Raw genomic sequence first — 26,601 nt, 5'->3', positions numbered from 1 at the left:
CTCTAGTAGGAATCTGCGCCTAAAGATCTTGTACAAACAGACTTGTAGATAAGGAGCCTTAGCGATAAATGTATAGGACTTATATCCGATAGATTTCCTTTGCAACTGATTATTTTGATTATCCCTGAAACAGAAACAGCCTGAGCTCAATGGAATACCATTATATCGACCCAAGAGTACGACATAAATTAGGGTCACAATAAGAGATGCTCAAAATCAGACTTGAGCTAGCCCACTCAATTGTCACCCTGACCATATTGTGATTTGTCCCTCAAAGACGAGCTCGACCCTCCCACAGATCCTCAATCGACGTATCCTGGAATCCGGGCAGAACCTGTCTCCAAAGCTGGTATCCGGCAATATGGTAAGAAGGGTCCTCTCGCGGGGGCCGGTAAGTTCTTGGATGTTCTTCTACTGGTCCGTCTGCTTTTGCTGAATCCATTTATAGAGGTTCTCGAGACTGAAGCCGTCACTGGCGTCGTAGTTCCACCATTCCATGGTCTCGGCCTGGACAGATTTGATGCTTGCATTGTCTGTCTTGGTGTACTTGTGCAGCCCCCACTAGAATCTCTTCGCATCGTCCCGGGTGACGACGGTCAACAGCCAGCGATGCCATTCGCAGGGTAATTGCCGTTGTGGCGGGTCGAGATGTGGACGTAGAAGGTCATTTTGTCGGGTGCGTGAGTGTGTTTGTCCGCGATAAGTGGGCTGTGGACATGAGTTTTCCGGTGGGTGAGCCTCGCTCTTGAGTTGTGAGTCGAAACGAGTTGGGTGATTGTCTTGCCGGACTATGCGTAAGCTGGCACCTTGTTATGTAGTACAGTTGATATATGTGAGATGACGGCATGTCAATTTTAAAAATTCCGAGCCATGTATGGTTTTCATCGTTTTCACGTCATAATGGCTCGCAAGGTGACACTAGCGATATTGACGACCAGAGAACAACTTCCGCTCGCTCACAAGGATCTTGTCAGTAGAGAATGAATGCTGATTGAGAGTTTAACGCAGTTGAGAGCTTCCATTGCTGAGCCAATTCGTGCTGAAAAACAGATTATGCTCATCCTCAGGCACAGACTACTGAGATGTGGAGAACTTTAGACGGGAAGGCACTAGGTTAGGCAAACCGAGACCGAAGACTGAAATCTACTTTGGCCTCGACCAATGGAAGGAGAGACAAAATGGTGCTAATGCACCTCGGCAGTTCCATTACCTTATTGATAAGATATTGCCGTAATCACGGCACGATTGTAGAGCAGCGCTACTGAAGATTTGTCTTCCAGGGATCACCTGTTATAAGTCCCCGGTCGTTTATTGCTGAGACCGTAAGATAAGACTGAGACTGAGACTAGACAGTGGGCAGGAATACCCCAGGATTCGGCAGATCCACCCCACAGTCTGTTCGTCGGATTCCATCGGCAATGAATTCCTTGAGATCCCGTGAGCAGGTGCGATTTCACCCGATCTCGCAGTTGGCCAACTGCCATTGCCTCCAGAGGCTTGCCGATGCCCTTCCCGCTTTCGGAATCGTAAAATACACGGTATTCATAACGGAATTCCTCCAGTGAACATGCCCAGGGACTTCTGGTGTAGAAGACCCTAAGAAACCATGAATCTCACCTCGCGCGACCCCGATTGATCTTGAAAATGTTCTAGCCTCGGTGACTCTTCCTCGGAATGGCGAATACCTTATTTGAACCCGATCGGAGTCGCGTGAGCCCTGTGCGCGATCCCCCGTCCATCCCCGCAGGGTTGAACGTTTCTCCCCCATGGGCGGGCAAGACGTACAAAACAATACGAGCCAGCAGTCACGGGCGCAGTGGGGTCGGCTTCGGAAGGCGGCAAAGCGAAGTTGGAGTTTCGGCGGATAATCGCTTTTGTCGGCTGCGTGGCGGTGGTCACTAGCCGAAACGGAGACGAGCTACGCAGCTAATGGTTACCCAAAGGACAAGGCCCGGGGATTCTTCGACTAGTACTTCTACACCCCCAATTCCTCCCCTTCTTTTTTTACTCTCTTCCTTTTCTTCCTTCCCCAGTTTTGTACTCAATTCACATTTGGCCAGGCTGATCGACAATCATGTCGCGGCCTTTCCCTGCGGTTCCCGCCGTGTTCCGCCCCGTATGGCGGCGGAACTTCTCCGCGTCTACCTCGCAAAGAGCTATTAACAAGATCTGCCCTTCGGCTCAGGAAGCCATCAAGGAAATGAAGGGGGCCTCCACGGTTCTGGTCGGAGGTTTCGGTTTCTCGGGTGTCCCCAACACATTGATCGATGCTGTGCGCGATCGCCCGGATATTAAGGATTTGACTGTCGTCTCTAACAATGCTGGCATGCCTGGTCGTGGTCTTGGTAGGTCCAATTGCACCGGAGACATAGCGGAGGACTTCATTCTGACTCTGAGCAGGTCAACTGCTTGAGTCCAAGCAGATTACCAAGATGATTGCGTCTTTCATCGGTGAAAATAAGGTCTTCGAGAAGATGTACTTGAACGGCGATCTCGAATTGGAATTGACTCCCCAGGGCACTATCGCTGAGAAGTGCGCTGCTGGTGCTTCTGGTGTCCCTGCTTTCTATACCCCCGCTGCTTATGGAACTATCGGTATGTCTGCGCATGACTGCCAACCAGCCCGAAAGTGACTCCAGCTAACCAGGGACATAGTACAAACTGGTGAACTCCCCGTCCGCTACAACAAGGATGGCACCGTGGCCCTCACGTCCAAGCCCAAGGAAACCCGCGAATTCAACGGCAAGCAATACCTCCTGGAAGAGTCGATTTTCGGCGACTACGCCCTGGTCAAGGTCCACAAGGCCGACAAGCTGGGTAACTGCCAGTTCCGCAAGGCTATGAACAACTTCAACGAGGCCATGGCCAAGAACGCCAAGTACACCATTGTCGAGGCCGATGAGATCGTCGAGGTTGGCGAGATCGCTCCCGAGAACATCCACATCCAGAGCATCTACGTCAACAAGGTCATCAAGAGCACCGGCGAGAAGCAGATCGAGAAGCTCACCTTCGCCAAGGACCCCAGCGAGTTGCTCCAGGCCGGTGACAGCGCCGCCACCGCCCGCCGCGAGCGCATCGTCAAGCGTGCCGCCAAGGAGTTCCGCGATGGCATGTACGTCAACCTTGGTATTGGAATGCCCCTGATTGCTCCTGCCTACCTCCCTGAGGGTGTGGAGGTCGTCCTCCAGGCCGAGAACGGTATCCTGGGTCTGGGTGGCTACCCCCAGCCCGGCCAGGAGGACCCCGACTTGATCAACCCCGGCAAGGAGACTGTCACCTTGGACAACGGTGCTTCTCTCTTCGGTTCCCACGAGAGTTTCGGTATGATTCGCGCTGGTCGCATTGACTTGACTATGCTCGGTGCTCTGCAGGTCAGCCAGTACGGAGGTGAGTATTCCGGTAACCGTGTCTACGTCGATCGCAATTGCTGATTGTATTCCTCCAGATTTGGCCAACTTCATGCTTCCCGGTAAGGTCAAGGGTGTTGGTGGTGCCATGGACTTGGTCGCCAACCCCGAGAAGACCAAGGTTGTTGTTACTATGGTAAGCATTTCCCGCCTAGACCCCCATTCATTCTTCAATGCAGTGCACTAATTCAACTTGAAAAACAGGAACACACCGACAAGAAGGGTAACCCCAAGATTTTGTCCGAGTGCACTTTCCCCCTCACCGGCCCCCGCTGCGTGTGGAAGATCATCACCGATCTGGCCGTCTTCGAGGTCAGCCCCACTGAGGGTCTGACCCTGGTCGAGCACGCCGAGGGCGTGAGCGTCGAGGAGATCCGTAGCAAGACTGCTGCTCCTTTCAAGGTCGCCGAGGACCTCAAGCCCATGCTGTAAAAAAGAATTAGAGGACCTAGTACTTCTTGATAGATATTTGTGTACATAATGTGAGAATGACCTATTGATTACAATCGAACTGGACAAACAAATTCAGATCTATCCATCAATCCTTCTGCCAAAACCCAGACATTCAAAAAAAACCAACAACAAGCACAAGAACATAATAATCCATCCCCAACAAACAGTAAAACCTAACCCCTGAAAGAAACAGAAAAAGACTCAATGCCCCGTCTTCGACCGATTCTTCGACCCCGTCGTCCCATAACGATCCCGCTCCGTATCCTCCAACACCCGCGCATTGTTCATCCGTCTCGCCGCGGCGACATTCGGCGCGTCGAACGCCAGCCCCTTACTCTCATCATCGTGTTCCTCCTGCGACTTCCACGCCTCCTCGTAGTCGTCGATCGGGGCGTCGTCGCGCACGAACCCGTCGACCTTCTTGGGGTGCAGTGGGGGCGAGTTGATTGGTTTGGAGGGCATGCTTTCTTTTCTTTTTCCAGATACTGGGCAAGTGTGTGTTTTCAGTGATAAGTTAAGGTAATGTAAGGGACTCTGTAGTGGAAGATTTTTTCTCGAGGATTGTTTTGTTACTTGCAAAGTAAAGAGATGGGCTGGATGCTACGGTACTGGGATGGGGGGTTTATATGCTGTCCTTCCCCTCTCCCTCTCCCCGGAGGAGGGGGGGTAGAGGGAGGAAAGGCTGGGGATGAGATCATGCTACTCTCATAGTTCAATGCTCATAGATAACTGGTCGGAAGGATAAGGATATTGTATCATGCTGGATGGCAAGCATGATCGTATGTTAGAGGCATGGCGTCATCGCGATGTAAGGAAATCTGGTTCGATACTCGTGCATGAGTACGGTCATTTAGTAGCGGAGAATTACTCTGGTACAGTCAAATGTGACGCAAAAGTCCCGGCGGAATGAAGTTCTTTACAGGGGATGATATTTCCTGGCTGGGTCTTGTGAAGAGTCACTATGCGACTATTTGAAGCGGGTATACGATGCCCCTCCCTTCTCTTGAGTCAGCCACACCATACTAGTACTAGTTACTGACTCAGATGTTTTCCGTTAACGGTCGACTCAACAGATATTAGTCTAGCTTGAGATTGAAAAGTATCGCTACTGGTCCAGAATCCTTGCATCACTTTATCGTGTCATCTGTCATCCCCGCATGTGGGGTTCCTCGTGGGGCCCGAGCGGTTGGCCTACTACGAGTACTTCGAGGTCTACGGGTATCTTGTCTTATACAACTACCCGCCAATGACTTTGTCAGACTGAACTAAGAGAGTATACTGTCAATTTTGTCGGTACTTACTCATCAAAAAAAGAATAGCTATATCATGATAACTGAGAGTATCAATTCACATGCGAGAACGCTTTGAAAAATCACATTGCGCCGTTAACAGCATCAGTCCTTCGATCCCATGGCCAACATACAACAATTCAAAAATATACGCGTCTAGGTATATATATGTGTGTAATATGCTCCTGCCCGTCACTACCAAAGATATTGCTGCTGAAAACTCACAGAAGGTGCGCCCCTCCATAGACTCGGTGCTTGCGGTGTGCTCAGCCCGTGCCCTCGTAAGTGGTCCGACTGAGAACAACTGATACGGGGGAGCTGTATGGCGGGAAACATCGGACCAGGATGCGGCTCGGCCTCCCTCTCTCGGTATACCTCGGGATGATTCTCGAGGCTACTGATCAATTCTTTCGCCGGTTCGCTTCCTTCGTCCAGTCTCGCATATACGTTGGCTCGGTATGGGGTTAGCGGGGGAAGCTCGGATTTGGAGGCAGCCGCTGGTCGATAGTCACTGGGTTCGTGTGAATTCTCCCTCAAAGGTTCACTATCTCTAGAATTGAGGATGTCGGAGACGCTCGTGACCGCCCGGTCCGCCGAGTTCCGTCCTGAGCCCGGTCGTTGTTCTTGATTCAGGCAGTCCTGCTGCCACGCTCTGACATCCTGTACGCTGTTGAGAGGAAATTGTTTCCAGTACTCCGTTCCTCGTTTCCCCGATCGCGAGGACGGTATATACGACGGCGGCGGAGGACTTCGGGCCGCAGCCATGCCGGGGTGGATATCTGACTGAGCATTATGTATCGAGGATGATATTTGCGCGTCGGACATGTGTGCCAGGAATTTTAATAGCAGAGATTCGGTCTCTTGAAGCCGATGCTCGAGAGCTTCGATGTAGCCTTTGGCGGGGCCTCTGTAGGAAATGTGAGCATGTCGAATGATCGAGGAAAACAATGCGTCGGCGTACCGTTTCAGTTGTTCGGGCCAATCGCAACGCCGGTTGTGTTGATGACATTGTGTGCAGATCGGTCTTAACAACCAGGATAGTCAGCTCTGAGATGTCTTTTTTCACTTTCGAACTAAGTCTTTCGGGTGGGAGCGAGTGGAAGCTGCTCACTTATTTCCATTGCACTGCGGATTGCGGGGTTCACGTTAGCATCGCATCTTGCGATAAGAACTCAACTTGGTTGATAGGCAAATAATGGGTGGAGCTTACCTTCTGCTTCCTGAACCGGCAGGAATTGCATGCCACGGTGATCCGAGAGACTTTGGTCACTTTGCTAGGGGCCATTGCTTCCGACAGAACTTATTGCAGCAATACAGATAGAGATCCTGGAAAAGTTGGGACTGCAGGCCAAAGTCGCACGCCTGTGGGAATCGGGGAAGTTCTACCTTTCTTGCCCCATATTATTATCGCATGGAGGAAGTCGCAAAACTCCCGATTCGGCTAAGTGCAGGAAGCAGTGGAGAAGTCGCCGGCTGAACGGTTAGCCGACAACTGCGTTTCCTGCCCTGTTGGGAAGTCCCGGCAATGCTGCATGGATCAACGATCATCCTCCTGGATTTTGTATCCCTGGTAGATGATGTCGTTGTCATCACATCTGAAGCAATAATGTGAGTGGTCTTCGATTCTTGGAACAATTGTGACAGCTTTCGATTGTTTTCGAGACAAGCAAAATCTACAGCAACTGGCCATGGAATTTGAACTAGCAGAATACGGTAGCCTATGCGTACCATTGCCGCAGGCATGGATAATATAACGCAGAATGACTTCAACAATACTGTACCAGGGGGGTCCTTCATTTCATAGTTTGGCTCGATTCGGATTTCCGGTACAGCTGGATACCGGATGGAGAGACCTATCGAGACGGTCTCGGATGCAGTCCGAGTAGATATAGATCGCCAAAATTAGAATGGATGAACTTTCAGGCAGAACATATGCGAAGTACGAAGTATAAAGATTCGACGAAGAATGAGGGTGTATTGCATGCTAGCAACCAATGAAACAATATTGACTCTGTTCAGCGCAAACTATTTCTTCCTTAACAAAATGGCTGAAAAGACTTCCTACCGGATTGCATCTATTCCCGGTGACGGAATTGGCTTGGAAGTGGTGAAAGCGACCATTGAAGTAGTCAACAAACTCGCGCAAGCCCTCGGTACCTTTGATATAGAATTCGAGCACATCCCATGGGGAACAGACTACTATAAGCAACACGGTCGATATGTGTCCGAAGATGCCTTAGACATCCTACGGAAGTTTGACGCAGGGTTGTTCGGCTCGGTGGGACATCCAGGTAGTTGGACCCGTTCCCTGCTGACGGCGCCTCAATGGCTGCCGTGATCGTGCAGTAGAGCTAACCGAGGTTTCATAGATGTCCCTGATCATGTCTCCCTTTGGGGCCTCCTCTTAGCCATCCGCGGACCCTTACAACTCTATGCCAACGTACGTCCCGTACGCACGTTTCCGGGTACCAAGTCCCCTCTCAACACTGCAGCCGAGGGAATCGATTGGATGCTTGTGCGAGAGAACTCAGAGGGTGAGTACTGTGGGCAAGGCGGAATCAGTCATATCGATCAGCCATGGGAAACTGCGACGGAGGTGGCGATCTTCACTCGAGTCGGCATCGAGAGGATCATGCGTTTTGCCTTCGAGACCGCACGCTCGAGGCCACGCCGTCATCTCACGGTGGTGACCAAGAGCAACGCCATGCGATATGGCATGGTCCTCTGGGACAAGATCGCAGAGGAAGTATCCAGAGACTTCCCCGACGTGACTTGGGACAAGATGTTGGTGGATGCCATGACTATCCGTATGGTGAACAAGCCGGAGTCACTGGACACTATCGTGGGCACCAACTTGCACATGGATATACTGTCTGATCTCGCTGCTGGCTTAGCAGGGTCAATTGGTGTGGCTCCCTCGGCAAACCTCGACCCTACTCGGAAGAATCCTTCCATCTTTGAGCCGGTACATGGCAGTGCCTTTGATATCATGGGGAAGGGCCTCGCCAACCCGGTGGCTACTTTCTGGTCTGCTGCCGAGATGCTACGATGGCTGGGCGAAAAGGAAGCGGCGAAGAAGTTGATGGAATGCGTTGAGAAGGTGTGCAGAGCTGGTGTCTTGACTGCTGATCTTGGAGGCACGGCCACCACTCAAGGCGTGGTCGATGCAGTTAAGAGGGAGATTGAACACTTGAAGACGAATTAGCTTCAGATCTAGTAGCTTCTTAGAGCCAAATACAAAATACAGTATACATCACTATTGTCTAAGATCTTAAGTTGTATAGTAAGTTGTATACTCCGCGTGGTGGTTAGGCGCTAGTTAAGTTAAGGCGGGATCTGACTAAGCAGGTCGGCTTTTCCGCTCCAGCCGATCTCCGAGTCAACTTGATGGACCGATGGTCGCATCAATTTCGACCTTCAAAGTCCTAATATACTCGGATCCGGATATGTCTCATCATTAGGACGGGCATCATGCTCTTGTCAAGATGCTGTCCCCAGTACCCGCGTCTGGCCCGGCGGAAATCGGGTCCTTGACTGCACACTCACTGGAAGAAAGTGAGTTTGTCGGCAGCTCCAGCGGCGTCTACTTCATCAAGACAGTCCGACGGGCTTTTTCCCACAGTCTGGACCCATTAGATGCTTCGTCTTCTAGCCAGGAGTTCCCACCTCCGGAAGATACTCTAGTAGGCAGTGAGGGCTTGCCGTCTGCCCGAAGATCAACGTCATTGCCTGCCGCAACACTTCCAACCGCTCAAGGGAATAGCCATGCCTCGCGACAATTGAGATATGACCCCACGGTGGCAGCAATCCTGGGAAAGTTCCCACCGCTGGATATAGCCCGGGAGCTGATGATGATGTACTTCAAAGTCTGGCATCCGCTGTTTCCGTTCTTGCACGGTCCGTCGTTCTTGAACTCCATGGAAGCGTTATGCTCCGAACGACATCAGTCGGCCACCGAGGCTTTGCCTTTAGAGGAGCATCGAAGTGCTTGCTGGACGACCATCTTCCAATGTGTCTTCAATCTGGCCAGTCTACTTTGTCCAGAGATCGATTTACCTCGTGAATCGCGCATCGAGTCATCTAATAACATGCACGCTTTACTTGGAACCCTATCCTGCAGACATGACATCCTCTCTGTGCAGGCGCTGCTCGCCTCGCAACTATATCTCGTAGCTAAGATGTCACTTCGGACAGCCTCCACCGTCGGTGGCTGTATGCTTCGATCTATACTGCATGCGGGTCTACATCGTTGTCCATATCGCTACAAGGAACTTACCTCTCATGATCGGCAGCTACGCAAGCGGATTTTCTGGTCTGCATACGCCATCGATCGATACTTGAGCCAAACGCTTGGTCTGCCTCTTGGAATCCAAGACTCCGATATTGACGTTTGCCCGCCTTTGGCTTCCGAGATCCACATCCCAGGTTCTTATGAGAGGATCAACGCCATCAGACGTGCGATTACCCCCAGCACTGCAGGATCCTCGCCCATCTCTACAGAAGACCGATTGCGCAGGCTCGAGAGGTCAGCGTATAGCCAACAGCCACTGTCCGCAACACCAAGACATTCCGCCGAAGACAACGAGCAGCACGGGCGAGAGCTCGTGTTCGCAAGTTACGTCGAGTCCGGGAAACTAACAGGGCGAGCGATCGAGCTGTTCCACAAGTCCATCCTTGTCCGCTCCGTCCCTCACAGCTCAGTGCTCTTCCTCATCACCGACGTCCACAAGTGGTGGAATAGTCTCTCGATCGAGTCTCTCCAGCAAGGAGGGGCCCATCAAACTGTCGCACCACCACCACCACCACCACCACCCTCCTCCGAGGGCCCCAACCCAGCAGCAACAGTCGCGACAAACCCCAACGCCCCGTTCAACTTCGCCCCCTTCTTCACCGTCCTCTACCAACACCTCATCCTCCTCATCAACCGTCCCTCCCTCTCCCTCAACCCGTCCAGCCCGGAATTCTGCTCCGGCCTCCAAACCTGCATCGGCGCCGCCCGCGAGATCCTCGCAGCCTTGACCACCCAGCAAGAAAGCGGACAGGCGTTCTTCTGGCCCGGGTTTCTATCGGCGGCATGGATGTCCGGTCTCGTGCTCGCATTTGCATGTCAACTCCGCCAATACGTGTTGTCCAAAGGATCCCAGTATGTGTCTCAGCCTAATCCCTCCAATTGACCCTTTGCATTGCATTGCAAGAGTAGTTCCTCTCCTTGTAACCCTTCCAACCTCCCCCAACCCCCCTTTCGCTCCACATCTCAACCCACATAAACTAAATCCACTCAAACAGAGAGATCTCCAAATGCCTCACCATCCTAGAAAACATGGCCCACCAATGGGAAACCGCCAAACAATGCCACAAATCCCTCTCCCTTCTCTCCCGCTACATTCACCACCACCACCACCACCAGAACACCACAGCTTCCATCGCACGACGACCCTCAACCGACACACCAGCCATCACGCGCAAACGCACCTTCAATGACGACTTGCAGCAAGCATCAGACCATCCAGCACCCAGCGGTCGCCATCGCAGACCTCCTCCACCACCTCCACCACCTCCTCCTCCTTCTGGTGCAGCAGCAGCAGCAGCAGCAGCAAGCACCAATCCACCATCAAACAACCACCTATCTGCTCGCGATCCCATCACGGCCACCACCAATCCAACCAACACCACGAATAACATCCATAATGATAACGACGAGGGAGATGCCCGACATCCCACGACCACGCGCAACAGCAATGTTCAGGCGGAACTCTCGCTGGACCCGGGACTCGTGGGGGGCGACAATCACGATCGATCCACGTGGGGCGACGATGACCACCCGGGTTCAACAATCTCGGGGTTCGCGGCCATGGACGGCGTAGATGCGGACATGATGGATCTGTTGCAGGGGAGTAACTTTGACGATCTGGCAGATATGTTTGGACAGCAGTTCCCTACTTTCTAGATTTATGGATGGCATGCCTGCCCTGTATAGTATATATACTCACGTTGTAGCTGCCTCCCCGCGGACAACATAGACAGCTAGTGAACTTCGTGACAATCAACTACGAAAACTTGGCTAGGATATTTTACTGGAGAATCAAGGACCAGAGATCGTAAAGTCCCGTGAGGAAGTCATAAGTCTATATTACACTCGTGTCATACCATCGGATACGAGGTAGGTTGAAGTTCTGACGGGATAGGAAGAGATACAAGCACTATCGCAACCTCCTTCCCCTGTCTGGTTCATAAAATGAAAATGAAAAAGACGATGACAACCATGGCATATCCGAAACAACTTTTATCTCCGATCCCAGTCTTGTGACAGTTCGAAGCTTTTTCCCTGCTGGCATCATGGAATCAACCTGTTTGCGCGCAAGACCGTTTCCATCAATTGAATCGTGAAAAAGAAAAAGTCGACCACAAAGGATGCTCGGTCCCTTGAAGAGTGGGAAAGAAAAAAAAATTGAATGGTATGAGAAGGATCCAATAACATGTTGCTCACTGAACAAGGCCCGACGACACCACGCACAAAGAAACTTTTAGTAACCCAGGGATATCAGACCAGGACGGAAATAGAAAAAAAAAAAAAGTAGAAGAAATAGGAGGCAGAGGGGTGAAGAGGTAGGGTAATAAAGAGGTTAAGAAAATGGGAGATAGATCGTTAATTGAGTAGGAAGGAGTAATCGAGGTCATCAAAAGTAGGTAGGCATTGAGACGATAATTTACGACTTGTTCTCTTCGGTCGCAGTCTCCGTAGCCTCCTCCTTGGGCTTCTCAGCCTCGGCGGGAGCCTCGGGCTCACCACCCTTGTTCTTCATGTACTCATCATAAACGCTGAGGGCCTCGTCGACCTTGGCGCGGAGAGCCTCCTCGTCCTCGAGCCTGTCAGAAATGTGTTAGCTTTGTTCCAAGAATCCCAGAATTGGAAGGGCGATTTATTGTGTAAGGATATACTCACAGGCTGAGGAGCTCAGTGTTCTCCATTTCGAGAAGCATACCGGTGATCTTGCCGGCAAGCTCGGGCTGCTGGGCCTGGATCTTGGGGTAAAGAGCCTCACCAAGCATCTGCTTCTGCTGAGCAGGAGGAGCAGCGCCAAGGGTCTGGGCGTTCAGACCGCCAGTAGCGCCCTCCTGGTTGGCAGCGGGCTGAGCAGCGTTCTGGCCGCGAGCACCCTGGCCAGGACGGATCTGTCCCTGCTGGAGGGGAACACCGCCGCGACCGTAGCCGGGACCGCCACGCATACCCTGACCCATGGGCATACCAGGAACCTGACCACGGCCACCAGCGCCGCGACCGAACTGAACCTGACCCATCTGGGGGTAACCCATGCCGTTAGGAATGCCACCAGGGCCCTGCATAGCACCCATGGGAATGCCCTGGGCGAAGTTAGGGGGCATCTGCTGGTTGGGACCCATGCCGCGACCACCCTGCTGACCGGGGAAAGGACCGGGGTACTGGCCAGGGCGTCCACCGGGGATACCCATGACCATGCCGGGCTGAGCGGGGAAGGGCATACCACCGCGCTGGCCACCAGCGGGGATGAAACCCTGCTGACCGGGACCGTAGAAGACGGCGGGCTGCATGTACTGGAAATAAGTTAGTTTGGAAATCGAGGGGGAAGGACTGAATGGAGAACACATACAGGCTGGGGCATGCCAGCGGCGGCGGCGGCCTGCTGCTGTCTAATGGTGTTGCGAGCCTGGATGCTGGCCTCAAGCTGGCTTCTGCGGACATCCTTGCGCTGAGCAAGAGCGACGTAGAGGGGCTTGCCGTTGATCATGCGCTGGTTCATCTCAGTGACAGCCTTGGAAGCCTCGTCGGGGCTGCTGAAGCAGACGAAACCGAAGCCCTTGCTCTTGCCAAGACCCTTCTTGTCGGACTTCTTGGACTCCTTGTCCTTTTCATCGGAGGACTCGCTAGCCTTCTCCTCGGCCTTCTCGGCGGCCTCCTCGGCCTCCTTCTCGTTCTCATTGTTGGCCTCCTTCTCCTTACCAGCAGAGTCGGGAGACTGGGTGCGTTCACCGTTGACACTGTCGCGCATGACCTTTGCGGATGTGATGGTGCCATAAGGTCCGAAGAGCTCGCGCAGCTTCTCGTCATCGACGTCATCAGTCAAGTTCTTGACGTAGAGGTTGACACCCTGGTACTTGGAAGCCTTCTCCAAGCGGGCAGCCTCGTACTGCTTGCGCAGCTCCTCCTCACGCTCGTGCTTCTTCTGGGCACGGCCGACGTAGAGCTTCTGGGTGCGGATCTCCTTCTCGTTCATCTCCTCGACGGCGGCCTGCGCGCTGTCGTGGGTGGCGAAGTTGACGAAACCGAAACCACGGCTCTTGCCCTCCTGGTCACGGCTCAGGGTAGCAGAGGTGATCTCACCGAACGTCTCAAAGAGCTTGCGGAATTCCTCGTCATCGATGTCGGCGTCCAGGTTCTTAATGTAGACGTTGGTGAAGTTGGCCTTCATCTCCTCGAACTTGCTCTGGCGGTCCTTCTTGGAGATGTGGTGGCCGACGAAGACCTTCTTGTCGTTCAACAGCATGCCGTTGACGTGCTTGATGGCGTTGTTGGCAGCCTCAGCAGTCTCGTAGTGAACGAAACCGTAGCCCTTGGAGTTACCGAACTCATCCTGAGCGACCTTGCAGCTCAAAATGTTGCCAAAAGCAGCGAAGGTATCGTGAAGAGCCTTGTTGTCAATGGCACTGTCGAGGTTCTTGATGAAAACGTTGCCCTGACCAGTCTTGCGGAGGGCGGGGTCACGCTGGGACCACATGATACGGCAGGGCTTGCCCTTGATCAAGGTGTAGTTAAGGTCCTCGAGGGCGCGCTCACCGTCGGCGGTGTTGTTGTAGTTGACGTAGGCATATCCGAGCGAGCGTCTGGTAACAGCGTCACGGCAAACACGGATAGAGGCAACCTGGCCAATGGAGGAGAAGAGCTCATAGAGCATAGCCTCGGTGACGGAGGGGTCGAGTTCACCGACATAGAGGGAGGCGGAGTGAGGCTGGTTGTTGTTGGCGGCAGGGGCAGCATTCTCAACAGCGGTGACCTCGGGGGCTTCGCTGGGGGCAGCAGCAGCAGGGCTGGTCTCGGGGGTGCCGTTGACAGTGTTGTCGGTGGCAGGAGTGGTAGCAGCGTCGGAAGACATTTTTATGGTGTTACTGTTGAGTAAGAAGGCAGATTAGCCGAAGTTCAAGCTCAATTTGAGCCAGGCAGCGGAAGTGGATGGATAAGCGTGCAATCACAGGGTTTCGGCTGTAAGCGAGAATCACAAGACACAAAGTATAGCTTCATCCACTTGAAGTGATGATGGAATCAGATGGACACAAATGACAGGCACAAAAGATGCGCAATGTCAGAGAGAGACGGCCGCTATCTTGCCTTTCTACCGATAGGATGAAAAGCCAGGCAAAGTGCTCTGCGGTAGTGGTGGGGGGGGGGGGGAATTTGATGATCAAAGCAACAGACGTACAACCTAGATAAGACACCAGGTAGGTCTATAGAAGACAGTCGAGATGGTGGAGATACAGACGACAATAAGATGAAAAGCAAAGCAACACAGGACCACAAGGATGTAGACAGGAAGTAGTCGACAGCAGAGAAGAAGGGAAGGTGAGTTGGAAGTGGAAAGATTTCTCTAGCTGCACGCACGCACGCACGCACACACACACCGCACAACTTGGAAGTGATGTGGGAAAAGTGACAGTCGGGAAGCAGAACACACCACGAGATCACAAGAATGAGAGATTTGGAGGAGGAGGAGGAGGGGAAGAAGAGGGGAGCTATACTTTAGTTTTTTGAAGGTTTTCCGGTTTTTTTTATAGGTTTTTTTTTCCGATGGGGGAATCGAAAATAAGGGAGATAGAGAGAGATGGGGAAAAGAAGAGAAGAAGAGGGGAAGAGAAATTGCTGGGGATGAGGCAGCAAGAAAGGCTTTTATTATTTTTTGGGAAAGGAGGAAAAGAAAGAAAAGCGGATGGAAGAGGAAGAGAAGGAAAGAGGGAAAAGAGAGAGAGAGAGAGAGAGAGAGAGGGAGAGAGAAAAAGACGGCGAAGAATGAAACAACCTCTTTTTTCTCTTTTTTTCTTCTCTTTTTTTTTTCTTACTCGCTCACTCTTATTTTTTTTACAGTGTCTGTTCTGGAAAAGTCAAAGAGAGAATTTTCTCAGAGTCTCTTTGGGTCAGACGCCCAGACTAGTCTGCTTTGAGCGATAGTCATCGCCGCCTCAACGGCTCTTTACGGGATGGTGGGTTTTTCTGCCTGTCGTTTGTTACCTGAAATTTTTAGCTTCCAGCGGCAAAGAAACGCAAAAAAGTCAACCGGGATTCAATAATGTGCTTGCTGTGCATACAGAGCAATGGCAATCACCACTTCTCACTTCTTCAACTTCCATCCATTGTTCCCACCCACCCCACTCTATATGCCTCAGGTGTCAACTTGGACACCTGAAATACTACAGCCTGGCAGTGAAACGAATTGATGAAGACTGATGATAGAGTACCATACTTATGAACAGTATGATTCTTAGCTGTTATGATCCCCGAACCTTAGAACTAGACCAGAGCTGTTCCGGAAATACTCATCATCCATACGTACTCTCTCTCTCTCTCTCTCATGTGCAATATGGGTCCAGGATGAGCAATTCGCAATCAACAAAGATGAAGAACGACAAGAACAATGAAACACAGGTCACCATGACGCCTTAGCTATGCCACCTAAAAACAAAAAGGTTCGAATGGGCACACGCCAAACACACGCGTGCAAAAGCTCTATTGACAAAAACAGTCTCAAAACTCAGCTCAAGTCGAAGCCGGCTCCAGAGTTGACAGCATAAAGAAGTTTCTCTCGCAATACGTCAGCATTGCTGTACCGTGGAAGCTTGAGGAGATTGACACAGGTGCTGGTACTAGGAAGTCGCTCTTGATCCTCACTCGAGTCACGGATGCTGAAGCGGGGATTGAGATGGCTGAAACCCAACAAAGGCGCCCGAGGAGTGGAGGTGACAAACCGAAGCACGTTCTGTCTTTGTTCATTGGTCATCTTTTCCATTACTTCCCAGAATAGCTTGATCGTAGGATGCTCTTCGTTGTCATCCCCGATTGTGTATACTCCGCCATAGAGCGTGTTACGTCTCAGGTCTGCGACATCAATGTCCCCTCGGTCACCGCTCACAAGAGTCTGCAGCTCCGTCTGATTAAACATGGACAGCCATGAGGGCTGTATGATCTGTCCGAGTCCCTGTAGGAAAGCGTTGGTCTGCAGTGCAGGTTGGACCTGGAGGCGATAACGAGCGATGTAGGATATGTATACCAGTCGATTTTGGTTCGTGACGGGTATGTCGGACCCCTGGCTTTTCAGATCGCGAGTGATGGTCCGACTGCCAGAACCAGGAAGAGGTATAGTATCGGTAATAGTGAAATTCAAAGAGAAATCCTCCACGTCGCCCGGGTAGTTCTTCAATTGAAGCTGCAATCAGACAAGAATCAGTGACTGTGGCACAAGATCATTCACATCTTAGAAACTTACCAAGCCCTGATAGAGCCCCTGGTCCAGATCCTTCAAATCGTTAAGATTAGCACGATAAGCAGATTCTCGCTGAGCTGAACCTGCCCCTCCTGTCAATGCCCATTTGAGCAAGAAGAACGGCGCGAAGTTGACATCAACTAAGATGCCTTCATACATGCACTTTCCAATGATCCGGCCAAGGAATTCATATCGTCTAAGTAACTCCCGTACTTTTTCGTTCCAATCTGGGCTGTTTTCAACGAAGCCTACTTGTCTCAGTAGCTCTTTCCGTTGCTCAACCGCTGTCGGGTTGGGATAGAGCAGGTGTTGGTCGTTCTCTTCAAACAGACTCATCTCGTTCCTGGATTTGAAGGCTTCGCTGGTCACACTGGTCAGGAATTCCTTGGTGACTCCACCGCCATCAATCCCAGCTTCCGCAGTGTTCCACTTGTCAATAAAAGTGATCTGGATTGGCTCCTTAAGACCCTCGCCCAGTTCGTAAAACTCCTCGAATGCATCCTCGAACACACTATCGCGCCTGATATTCGCATGGTGCCGACTTAGGACATCTTGTGCAGCAGGGCGCCCGTCAATCATGCGGCCCATCGTGGCTTCGGCCACGGACATACGCCAAGCATCTGGATCGACAAAGCCGTGTCTCCGGCGGATCTGATCGCGGTATATAAACTCGCGGAATACCTGGACTCTTGTTGCGAATGGAATGAAGAAGGGCATGTTCCTTAGGATTTCAAGTCGCGGTGCTACTGCCTCCAGCTGCTTCCGGCGAGCAGCCTGTTGTTGACGACGCCTTAGAGCCTCGATCCGACGTGCTTGCTGAGCACGACCGGTGCCAATAAGTCCTAAGGATGGTTCAAGAAGAGCATCAGGCGTGAGATCACCCTGTCCTTCGTCATCCTCATCCTGAAGTTGGTGTCGGTTCTCCTCCTCCGCAACAACAGCGGGGATGAACCCCTCCATGTCGAAACGGCTTGTCATCAACCAGTGCCCATCAGGGAGAAACTTCCTTCTCGAATCTCGCTCGTGAATCATCCTCAATAGACCTGTGACAAGACCCTTGAAATAGTCAAGCGGAATGCCCGTAACGCCAGGAAGTCCTTTCTCCTTGTTCTTGGTCTCGATCTCTTTGACGCTAGCCACAGGATCAGAGTGTAGCGCGGAGGAGCTGAAGTAGCTTCGAATTCCACCAGTACCCTGAACTGTTTCGTGCTCATTCAAATCTGCTGAGTTCCAGTACAGTGTAAAGCCCAGATTTTTCAGGAAGAGTGTCATCTCTTTGATGTCTGTCAATGGCAATGCACTCTCCTTGGTCCATGACACCCTGGTATTTGAGGAGGCAGTGAAAGACGACTCGTTGGAGAAAAACTCTTCGTCATCCATCACCTTGAGTACAAACGTATAGAGTTCAAGGAAGAGAAGGATGATAGTCCATTCTTCATCCCTCTCTGTCTGGGACATTCCCCGAAATCTGGAATCCATCGAGTCCTCGACAGGCTTCAAGAGAGGCAACACCTTGGTTGAGTCTTGACTGATGGCAGTAAAGATTCGGCTAGACCTGGATGCATGCCAGAAGTACTTGATGGCTGGGATCTTGGTGCCCTGTTGGCCTATCGATTGTTGACCCGGTGTAGCTGAGCCTAGATAGAGCCACATGCGGATATCGTCACCCCGCCGAGGGAACACCCGCAACAACGTCAGTGCATAGGTAGCAAGTATCTTTGCTTCTCGAGATGCCTCCGACTGAGAATCCGCCAGCTGACCTTGTGAAAGCTGTGTGGACTGGAGTTGGGAAAGAAGGCCTGTGATGCTGCTTTGATTGACAAGGCTGATGAGTTGATCCTTGATGAAGGAATGCAGGGGAGCTCTTTCGGAGTCGTCATCATGGTCATTAGGGTCATCCTGTTCCATCCGTCGTGATATATGCATTGCAGTGGAATTGAGCATGTCAGATACGACCTTGACGAAGCCAGTATCCGGGGCTTGCTGCCCGGCCTGGCTTCCCAATACAAAACGATGGAAGTAAATAAAGTAAGCGAGCATCCAGAGACAAGAATCTGTATCCTCGCGCTGACGGTCACGAAGATACGACTGCAGCGGATTAAGAGCGGAAGTCAGAAGCTTATAGTTGATACTGTTGGCCAGGCTATCCAAGCTACCGAGATACTGTGGAAGGTTTGGAATGGTCAAATAGGACTTCGCAAACCACTCATAAGCTGTAAGGGTTTCGGAAGTGATAGGCCTAAGCACGGCCAGGACACACTCGATTAGGCTGTCTCCGGAGAGCTGAGACTTTCTGTCTGTTGTCAAGATCCTCATGACTGAGTAATAGTCATGGGCGAGGCGAGCTATTTGCTTCGGTATGAGACCCGTAAGAAAGATAAGCAGCTGGAGAAGGGGGCCGACCGCGACCACCCCGACGCTGCTGCCGGCGTTCGCGGTACGGAGCACACGAAGGGTCAATCGTGCCAGTCGATTCAACGGCGTCGTCCATTCTCCTTCGGTCGCTATCGTCGGGACTTCATTCAAGGTCTTCTGGAAGACGCCCGAGAAGTACACCAGCCGGAGGACGTCCTCACTGTTCCACGGTTCCATGAACTGCACCAGCAAGCGCAGCTGTGACAAACAAGCCGCGGCCGTTCCATAGCGGTTAGGCCGTTGGAGAAACGCATCTTGCTGCTTGAGAAGGCTTTCGAAGGAGAAAAGCCCCTCAGTCGCCTGCGTCTCCGTGGCATCCCACTCGGTCCGCCACGCACTGCGCGTTATCTTCCTGCTCCGATAACCCCTCCATGTCCGTTGTATGGTCCGGCTCGCCCCTAATCGCTCTCTCTCCTGTTGTCTGAGTGCCCGTTCCTGTTGGGCGATTGCAAGCGTATTCTGAGGCCCTGCGCCGTGAGGATTCTGTCTGCCGGAGGGATATGCGGCGAAAGGGTTCGTGTTGCGGCCTCCAAGGTTGACCTGCCGTGGACGGCGGGAGTTCCCCGTAAATGACTGAAACATAGCTCGCCCGAGTTCACGTCGAGTCCGGAGGAAGCAATGATCGATATGACAAGATTAAATTTATTGTAAGAGGGAGGATAAGCATGACACAGACGACCCCATGCCGCAGAATGTAAGAAAAAATCCCGGATATGCAGCGAAGCGTTTGGAAGCGATGGAGGGGAAATGGGTGGATGATGAATTGGGCTATTCTTATGCCATTATTAAGTTACTAAGTTCCGACTCACTAAGTAACTTCCAACAACTACGCCGACTTGGCCGAGCGGGTGCGGAGCGGGCTTTTACGGCCACGCACCATGTGCCGCAGCGTTTTCACTAATGCCACTCTCCACAGTGCCACGGGCACAGGCTTTTACTTGCTGCAGAGTACCAACCATGCATATGATGATGCTTTAATAGTGTTATTCTTTGGACCACGCCTTCGACGAATCCAATGGAAGGGGACTATGAATTAAGCTAGCAACATTATGTGGGTAACTTCTAGCTTGCTAAAGCCTACACGGGCCGCGAGAAATATATCTATATACTTGGTTACCATCGGGTATTTGGCTGCAAGCTCGGCGAAACAGGCTCAATCATTATACTCGCTTGCAGACCTAGGAGCTACTGGCAAACAATTCCAACCTAGCAGATTATGGATGCGAGGTACAGAAGAAGTGTGTTATCGATAAATCCCAGCCATAATCTGCTCAGAAGTCGATCATCCATTCCCAGGTTGAAGGTCTATTTAACTCGTTCAAGAAAATCCAGGGACTCGGAGAACAAAGCAAGACTGTATGATCAATTGCTGAACTGCAAGAAAACCCAAGAGACGCCTCAAAACCAATACATGCATTTATGAGATGCTGACCCAGTAGCTGATAGTGACCTGTCAGCCCCTCTGCGCCCTGGCTGATGTGTAATCCAAATGGACCATCGCGACAGCCCTCCAGCACCACAAACAAACCACTATACATATGATACAATCCACACAAATCAGCGGACGAGGACAGGCTGAAACATCCCCCCAGCGTGAGAGCCAACATGCCTCGTTTAGCCACCGCTGTAGCTAGGGGTGAGCGACTGCCGTAAGCAGTGATAGACTTGGTTCGGAATCAACGTGTTTCTTCTGCGGATATTTCATGATGTCGTCGATCGAGTCGCCGCGGCTTCGGCGGCAAGCTTGGCCTGCTCCTGTTCCTTGTGGATAACTGCCCAAGCCGCCTTTCTAGCTTTCTTCCTGGCAGCGGCCTCAGCCTCCTTCGCAGCCTCCGCAGCCTTCGCGGCCATCGCGGCCTGGGCAGCCCTGCGCTCCTCTTCTATCGCGAGCTGCTTGTCAATCTGCTCCTGTTCCAGGACCTCCCGACCGTTATCAAGCGCCCACATATCCAGGTAGTCCTTGCCCTCGAGAGCGCGCTCAACCGTGATGATCCTGCCTTTCTTCTCAAGCTGTCGAGTGTACTTGGATTGCGTCGGGCTCATGACTCTCGTGACGAACGGGGTGAGCTGATCATGGATAGACAAATTAGCTTCATGGAATCATCATCCACTTTAAATGTGACTCTCGTACCTTAAATTGATCCAGGTTCTCGGGGACAACATATGTGCGGACTTTCTTCCAGTCGATCACGTAGGACCCGTTCTTTGCGAAGTAACCCATGGAGCCGGTCCGGTTTCCTTTGTAGTAGCCGCCATTGACCTGCTTCGTGGTCAGGCGCAAACGCGCCATCATCGGCTTGGAGGGTTTAAACATGGCGGAAGAATTGGGGCGGTCGACAGTCTTTGCTTGGGCCTTCACATTCACTGATTTGCGGAGGATGGGGGGACGGACGAACGGTCAGCGGACAAAAAGGCTCTTCTGGAAGTCGGGCGGCGCTAGGAGTATCTCCGCCCCGCCAAGAACCTTTTTTTCTCTGTTCCGCATTAGAAAAAAAAATCGACCGCATTGCAATCGGGTACAACAATATCCCTGCGCAAAACCGGTGCATGGTCATATAATCCACGACACATCAGCTTATCTTTCCATCGAAGTGTCTTTCACCCATACAGACAATTCTACCGGTGATAACGCCGCCCAGAGCGAGGGCCAACAATCATGCCTCGCCAACAGACGCAACTGCGCGGTCCGAAAGACCGGAACCGCGACCAGTCTTCTTCGAAGAAACCCTCCCAGAAGAAGACGTCCGGAAAGATGCTGAATGCCTTCTCCATCGCCGAAAGTCAATACCCCACGAAAGTCAAGATGAGAAGGAGTCGTTTTGGACAACAAGATGATGATCAGTTCAAACGCAAGCGAAACATCGGTCGCGATCCCGAAGACTCAGACACACCGGATAACAAGCGCCGCCGAACCGGCGATGACGAATCGGAGATGGGATCGAATTTCGGCAGTGACGGTGAAGGAAATCGGTGGAGACTGGGCGAGGTGGACAGCGATGATGACGAGGATATTGACAGTGACGAAGCATTAGGCTCTAGCGACGAGGAAAGATTCGAGAGCTTCACCTTCCGTGGCAGTTCCAAGCCAAAATACAAGGTTCCTGAGAAGAAAAAGCGTGTTCGTGAGATTACTTTGTCTGAAGATGTGGATGAGTCCGAAGAAGACGACGACGACGAGCTAGACGAAGATGATGACCTCGGAGAGGACGCGGTCGACCTGGCCACTGCCTGGGACATGAACACCGCCATGGAAAAGGAGGAGGAGGAAGCCAAGAATGCAAAGTCCAAATCGAAGCAGGCGCCAGGAAGCGATGATTCAGAAGAATATGACAGCGATACTGAAGAAAGCGACTCCGACGATGACAGCGCTCTATCTGTCTCCGAAGACGACAACGATGACGATCAACAGCATGGGCTCGCGAAATTGCAAAGCTTTGTCGACTCTATGAACACGCAAACTGCTCCCAAATCGAAACGGAAGACAGGTGGTGGGCAAGAACAAGGGGCCCCGACTGAATTCGGCTTGACATCTACGCGCAAGCTGACAGTTGCCGATCTTCTGCCTTCCATTACGGACTCTCGGCTCAAAAGTTCATTGAAGCACGTTGACTCCGATGCATCTGCACCTAAGAAGTCGTCCGGTATCCCCGGGAAACTAGATGCCCCTCTCGCAAAGCGCCAGCAGGATCGCTTGGATCGAGCGGCTGCATATGACAAGAGCAAGGAAACACTTGACCGGTGGCTCGAGACCGTCAAAGCCAATCGTCGGGCTGAGCATCTCATGTTTCCTTTGCCTGATCCAGATGCGAACCAGGCGCATCGTATGAGCGCACCTCAGCCACGGACGGACCTCGAAAGTACGATTCAGAATATTCTTGTTGAGAGTGGGCTTGCGGAGACGAATGGCAAGTCGGCTGAAGATCAGTTGCAGGAAATGGAAGAATTACAGGAGCGCAGACTACCAATTGAAGAAATTCAGGCCCGCAGAGCCGAACTACGGAAAAGGCGTGATCTATTGTTTCGGGAGGAAGTACGCGCAAAACGGATCAAGAAGATCAAGAGCAAGTCTTATCGCCGGGTTCATCGAAAGGAACGTGAGAAACTGGAACTTCAAGAAAGACAGGCTCTGCTGGAAGCCGGTGTTGATCTAGATGAGCTGGAAAGAGAAAAGAACGAGCGTTTGAGAGCGGAGGCGAGAATGGGCTCCAAGCACAAGGAAAGCAAGTGGGCAAAGAGCCTGAAGCAGACCGGTCGCACTGCATGGGATGAAGATGCTCGACGTGGTACGCAGGAGCAAGCATTGCGCGAGGAGGAACTACGCAAGAGAATCGAAGGCAAGAGAGTCACAACCGGCGACGAAGATTATCTCGGATCTTCTAGTTCCGAGTCGGAGGACGAGGATCCCTGGGACGAGGAAGCTGCCTCCGATGCTGAGAAGCGCAAGATCCGCCAGAAACTCAGCAAGCTTGAAGGGGACGACGAAGACGATGCAGGGGAGTACAAGGGTCCTCATGCGAATCTGATGAACATGAAATTCATGCAGAATGCACAGGCTGCTCGCAAAGCAGAGAATGATGCAGAGATCCGACGTCTTAACCGTGAATTACATGGTGAGGAATCCCAGTCAGAGGCCGAATCTGAGGTTGGACGACGCAAGTTCGGCAAGTCTGAAAAGGACGAGTCTGCCAAAGAGAGCAAGCTCAAAGCAGCGCCTCGCAATGAGTTCGAAGAAGCTCCGGGATCAGACGATGAGCCGGATGTGCATGAAATCGACCAGGACGTGAAGATAGTTCTTGACCGTCCGCAAAAGAAGGGACCGCTTCCCAACAAAAACAACTACAACGCTCGGCCTTTGAGCCAGGTTGCGGAACGAGAAGAATCCTCAGTGGAAGAAAACCCATGGTTGGTGCAAACTACCAGGAATAATCGCCGGGTGACAGCAGACGATACTCAGCAGACGATCGACATCACGCTTGAAGATGCCCAGCCGAGCCCTGCTGGTGCTAAGGGTGTTTCCAAGGTTCAAAAGAAACCAGTCGCAACAAGTAAGACGGTTGACGCCGAAGATTACGACAGCGATGAAGACGGTGTACCGGTGCTTCTCAAGAATCACGATCTCGTGAAGAGAGCGTTCGCGGGTGACGAGGTCGTGCAGGACTTCGAGCAAGAGAAGCTTGATACCATCAAAGAAGAGGGTGACCAGATTATCGACAACACCCTGCCTGGCTGGGGCAGCTGGGCTGGTGATGGTATCAGCAAGAAACAGCAGAAGCGTCAGAAGCGTTTCTTGACTAAGGTGGAGGGAGTCAAGCCTGAAGACCGGAAAGATGCTAAGTTATCCCGAGTCATCATCAATGAGAAACGAATCAAGAAGGTAAGGATAATCGCCTTCACATTAATTGCATGCGAATACCCAAACTAATGTCTTATGCCGTCCCAGAACAACAAGTATATGGCCACTCAGCTTCCTCACCAATTCGAGACCAGACAGCAATACGAAAGGTCTCTCCGCCTCCCTATCGGTCCCGAATGGTCTACCAAGGAGACTTTCCAGATTGCAACCAAGCCTCGCGTGATGATCAAGCAGGGTGTCATCAAGCCCATGCAGAAGCCCATGGTCTAAATGCATCGTATGCTTTGACTGCAGGTCAGTGGTTCATTTTATACAAGAGATTGGTGGGCTTTTTCTCATTTGATAGGGTTAGACGGTCTTGTACCGTCTTGCCCGCACTGTACATTGTCCTTATGAAGAATTGTGGAGTCGAATGGAGTCATGATACCAAGTCAGCTTGAAGAATATTGTCAAAGAAAGTTGATTCTGTAGCAATTTCCGCATGATGCGGCAATTAAGCAAGGTGCAATTTTCGATCCTGTCGGTGCCTGCGATCGTCGACAGGCGTCTGCCTTCAAGAAGAAGCAGACTGAAAAACCAAGAACAAGTTTGAGGTTAAAACATAGTAACACCATTTATGGTTTGGTATCCCATAGTCTCCGGGGTTGGTCATCCCCAATTGGGTTTTAATGTTGACGGTTTAGCAGTGCTTGGCTGGAGCTGATCTGGTCGGGTGAACCATCAGCCTCATGCGACAGTCAGCTCCGGGGCTGCAGGCCGGACCACATGGACGTTGAGTTTGAAACAAATTATTGTCACAGTCACATCGACACAACCAGCCAGGCTACTTCGCATTTTGAACTCGTGTCGCATCCAGTGGAGGCTGACGGGTGGAATGTGCCGGACGATGGCTGGGAGGCAGACATTAAGCTTAGGCTTGCCTTAGTATGGGGGGACATTCCTTCCAGCCTTCGTAAAGAAGGGCCGGTGGTCATTTTTTTTTTTTTTTTTTGGGTTTGAGGGCACACTGTAACACTGAATTCGATTTTAGGATGGAAGACAATCCCAGATAGAAGTTGGGAGTTGAGATTCGTACTCAGTACGGAGTAGAAGAGGTCAGAAGAAGGGGTCGCGAGGATTCACAAGAATACTAAGTTACTGTGCCTGAATCATCGTTGTTGCGCCTGCTCCTGCTGCTGCCGCCGCTGCTGCCTTGTTCCTAGGGCCCCACTCCCGGCTCCATCCCGCAGCCATCGCCGTCATCCCATGGTTTTCTTACCGTCCACCCACCCCCTCTATTGCTACTCAGGTAACTACTCTACACAACAGACACACACACACACACACACACATCAATGCAACCTTTCTTGTCTCGACTCTCAGATTGCTCTTCTCGATTGTACCTCTAGTATCTATTTGATCATCATATGCTTCCATCAGCTGTCTACCTGTAAGTCTTATCCACCTAGATCCCATGCACATACCCGCCGGACTCCAGGTGCACTGCATAAGCCGCTGCCGCTGTGCCTGACTTTCAATGCATTCCTCCCCTCCTCGACCCTGCATTCCGCTCCATGAGTTGTTATGCTTTATAGCCTTCGTGGTCGCTAACACCCTGCCAGATCGACGTGCTGTGATACCCCTTCGGTAAATTGACTTGGGAGATCACTATTTTTCTTGGTATCTTTATGCACAAGGAGCGGAGTTTATCTCGCGCCTGCTGAGATTCTTGTTGGCCGAGACCGGAATCTATACATCTGACCAGGTAAGCAATGTTGACATTCTTCTATTTATTTGGACCTGCAATCCTTTTGTACCGTCTTGTTCAGTCTTTTGCTTTCCCCATCTTCCTCTTCAATCTTTCTTTACACTCTTTTTCATATCTATTTTGGTGTGGCGCCGCCTTCTCGGTGTCTAGTGCACTGGCGCCCATTACCAGAGGAAGAAATTGGATGCACTCTTTAGCCAATTCTTCCCTATTTCTGTCCTATATACACCTTTAATTGTTACTTAATATCCGTTCGCTGGAATTGCATTGCATATTACGTTGATTTCGCATCGTTTGGACACCTCATTTCCTGTCATTGTCGTCGAGATCAACGACCGAGATACTATCCCTGAATCGATCCTGAGACTGCTGGCTTCTGAAATTTGCGCTCTGGTCTCCGCATCTAGTCAAGATGGAGAGACGAATGAAATGG

The 26,601-nt window shown here is 51.6% G+C and overlaps 8 protein-coding genes across 8 annotated transcripts; 4 read left to right on the top strand and 4 right to left on the bottom strand.

Moving 5' to 3' along the window:
* Positions 1–2,058: 2,058 nt before the first annotated feature.
* On the top strand, positions 2,059–3,934 carry ASPACDRAFT_75859 (3-oxoacid CoA-transferase). Its single transcript, XM_020204567.1, has 5 exons — positions 2,059–2,345; positions 2,401–2,595; positions 2,656–3,387; positions 3,446–3,543; positions 3,612–3,934. The coding sequence occupies exons 1-5, from the start codon at positions 2,075–2,077 to the stop codon at positions 3,837–3,839; spliced, it is 1,524 nt and encodes a 507-aa protein (XP_020059083.1). The 5' UTR covers positions 2,059–2,074; the 3' UTR covers positions 3,840–3,934.
* A 1,274-nt stretch (positions 3,935–5,208) lies between these two features.
* ASPACDRAFT_112997 (Zn(II)2Cys6 transcription factor domain-containing protein) lies at positions 5,209–6,526 on the bottom strand. The gene is made up of 4 exons (XM_020195687.1): positions 6,360–6,526; positions 6,261–6,274; positions 6,111–6,173; positions 5,209–6,056 (listed from the first exon to the last, which is right to left on the bottom strand). Exons 1-4 carry the CDS (start codon positions 6,432–6,434, stop codon positions 5,345–5,347), a joined length of 864 nt encoding a protein of 287 aa, XP_020059082.1. The 5' UTR covers positions 6,435–6,526; the 3' UTR covers positions 5,209–5,344.
* A 667-nt stretch (positions 6,527–7,193) lies between these two features.
* On the top strand, positions 7,194–8,406 carry ASPACDRAFT_1864351 (isocitrate/isopropylmalate dehydrogenase family protein; the record flags this gene model as incomplete). Its single annotated transcript, XM_020197841.1, has 2 exons — positions 7,194–7,440; positions 7,519–8,406. The coding sequence occupies 2 exons, from the start codon at positions 7,194–7,196 to the stop codon at positions 8,352–8,354; spliced, it is 1,083 nt and encodes a 360-aa protein (XP_020059081.1). The 3' UTR covers positions 8,355–8,406.
* A 146-nt stretch (positions 8,407–8,552) lies between these two features.
* On the top strand, positions 8,553–11,242 carry ASPACDRAFT_112995 (transcription factor domain-containing protein). The gene is made up of 2 exons (XM_020195686.1): positions 8,553–10,292; positions 10,436–11,242. The coding sequence occupies exons 1-2, from the start codon at positions 8,635–8,637 to the stop codon at positions 11,094–11,096; spliced, it is 2,319 nt and encodes a 772-aa protein (XP_020059080.1). The 5' UTR covers positions 8,553–8,634; the 3' UTR covers positions 11,097–11,242.
* Positions 11,243–11,856: 614 nt separating this feature from the next.
* Positions 11,857–14,277, bottom strand: pab1 (polyadenylate-binding protein; the record flags this gene model as incomplete). Its single annotated transcript, XM_020203278.1, has 3 exons — positions 11,857–12,016; positions 12,093–12,721; positions 12,778–14,277. The coding sequence occupies 3 exons, from the start codon at positions 14,275–14,277 to the stop codon at positions 11,857–11,859; spliced, it is 2,289 nt and encodes a 762-aa protein (XP_020059079.1).
* Positions 14,278–15,556: 1,279 nt separating this feature from the next.
* On the bottom strand, positions 15,557–19,660 carry ASPACDRAFT_75857 (uncharacterized protein). The gene is made up of 2 exons (XM_020204566.1): positions 16,657–19,660; positions 15,557–16,596 (listed from the first exon to the last, which is right to left on the bottom strand). The coding sequence occupies exons 1-2, from the start codon at positions 19,648–19,650 to the stop codon at positions 15,925–15,927; spliced, it is 3,666 nt and encodes a 1,221-aa protein (XP_020059078.1). The 5' UTR covers positions 19,651–19,660; the 3' UTR covers positions 15,557–15,924.
* Positions 19,661–20,338: 678 nt separating this feature from the next.
* ASPACDRAFT_75856 (mitochondrial 54S ribosomal protein mL41) lies at positions 20,339–21,442 on the bottom strand. Its single transcript, XM_020204565.1, has 2 exons — positions 21,200–21,442; positions 20,339–21,135 (listed from the first exon to the last, which is right to left on the bottom strand). Exons 1-2 carry the CDS (start codon positions 21,380–21,382, stop codon positions 20,770–20,772), a joined length of 549 nt encoding a protein of 182 aa, XP_020059077.1. The 5' UTR covers positions 21,383–21,442; the 3' UTR covers positions 20,339–20,769.
* Positions 21,443–21,724: 282 nt separating this feature from the next.
* On the top strand, positions 21,725–24,691 carry ASPACDRAFT_50253 (UTP14 family protein; the record flags this gene model as incomplete). Its single annotated transcript, XM_020202330.1, has 2 exons — positions 21,725–24,442; positions 24,509–24,691. The coding sequence occupies 2 exons, from the start codon at positions 21,725–21,727 to the stop codon at positions 24,689–24,691; spliced, it is 2,901 nt and encodes a 966-aa protein (XP_020059076.1).
* Positions 24,692–26,601: the final 1,910 nt, after the last annotated feature.

The sequence above is a fragment of the Aspergillus aculeatus genome (assembly GCF_001890905.1).
Source record: "Aspergillus aculeatus ATCC 16872 unplaced genomic scaffold ASPACscaffold_3, whole genome shotgun sequence".
In the NCBI taxonomy this organism is placed as follows: Eukaryota; Fungi; Ascomycota; class Eurotiomycetes; order Eurotiales; family Aspergillaceae; genus Aspergillus; species Aspergillus aculeatus.
Note: the sequence above shows the minus strand (reverse complement) of the source record. Positions and strands in the feature narration are given on the sequence as shown.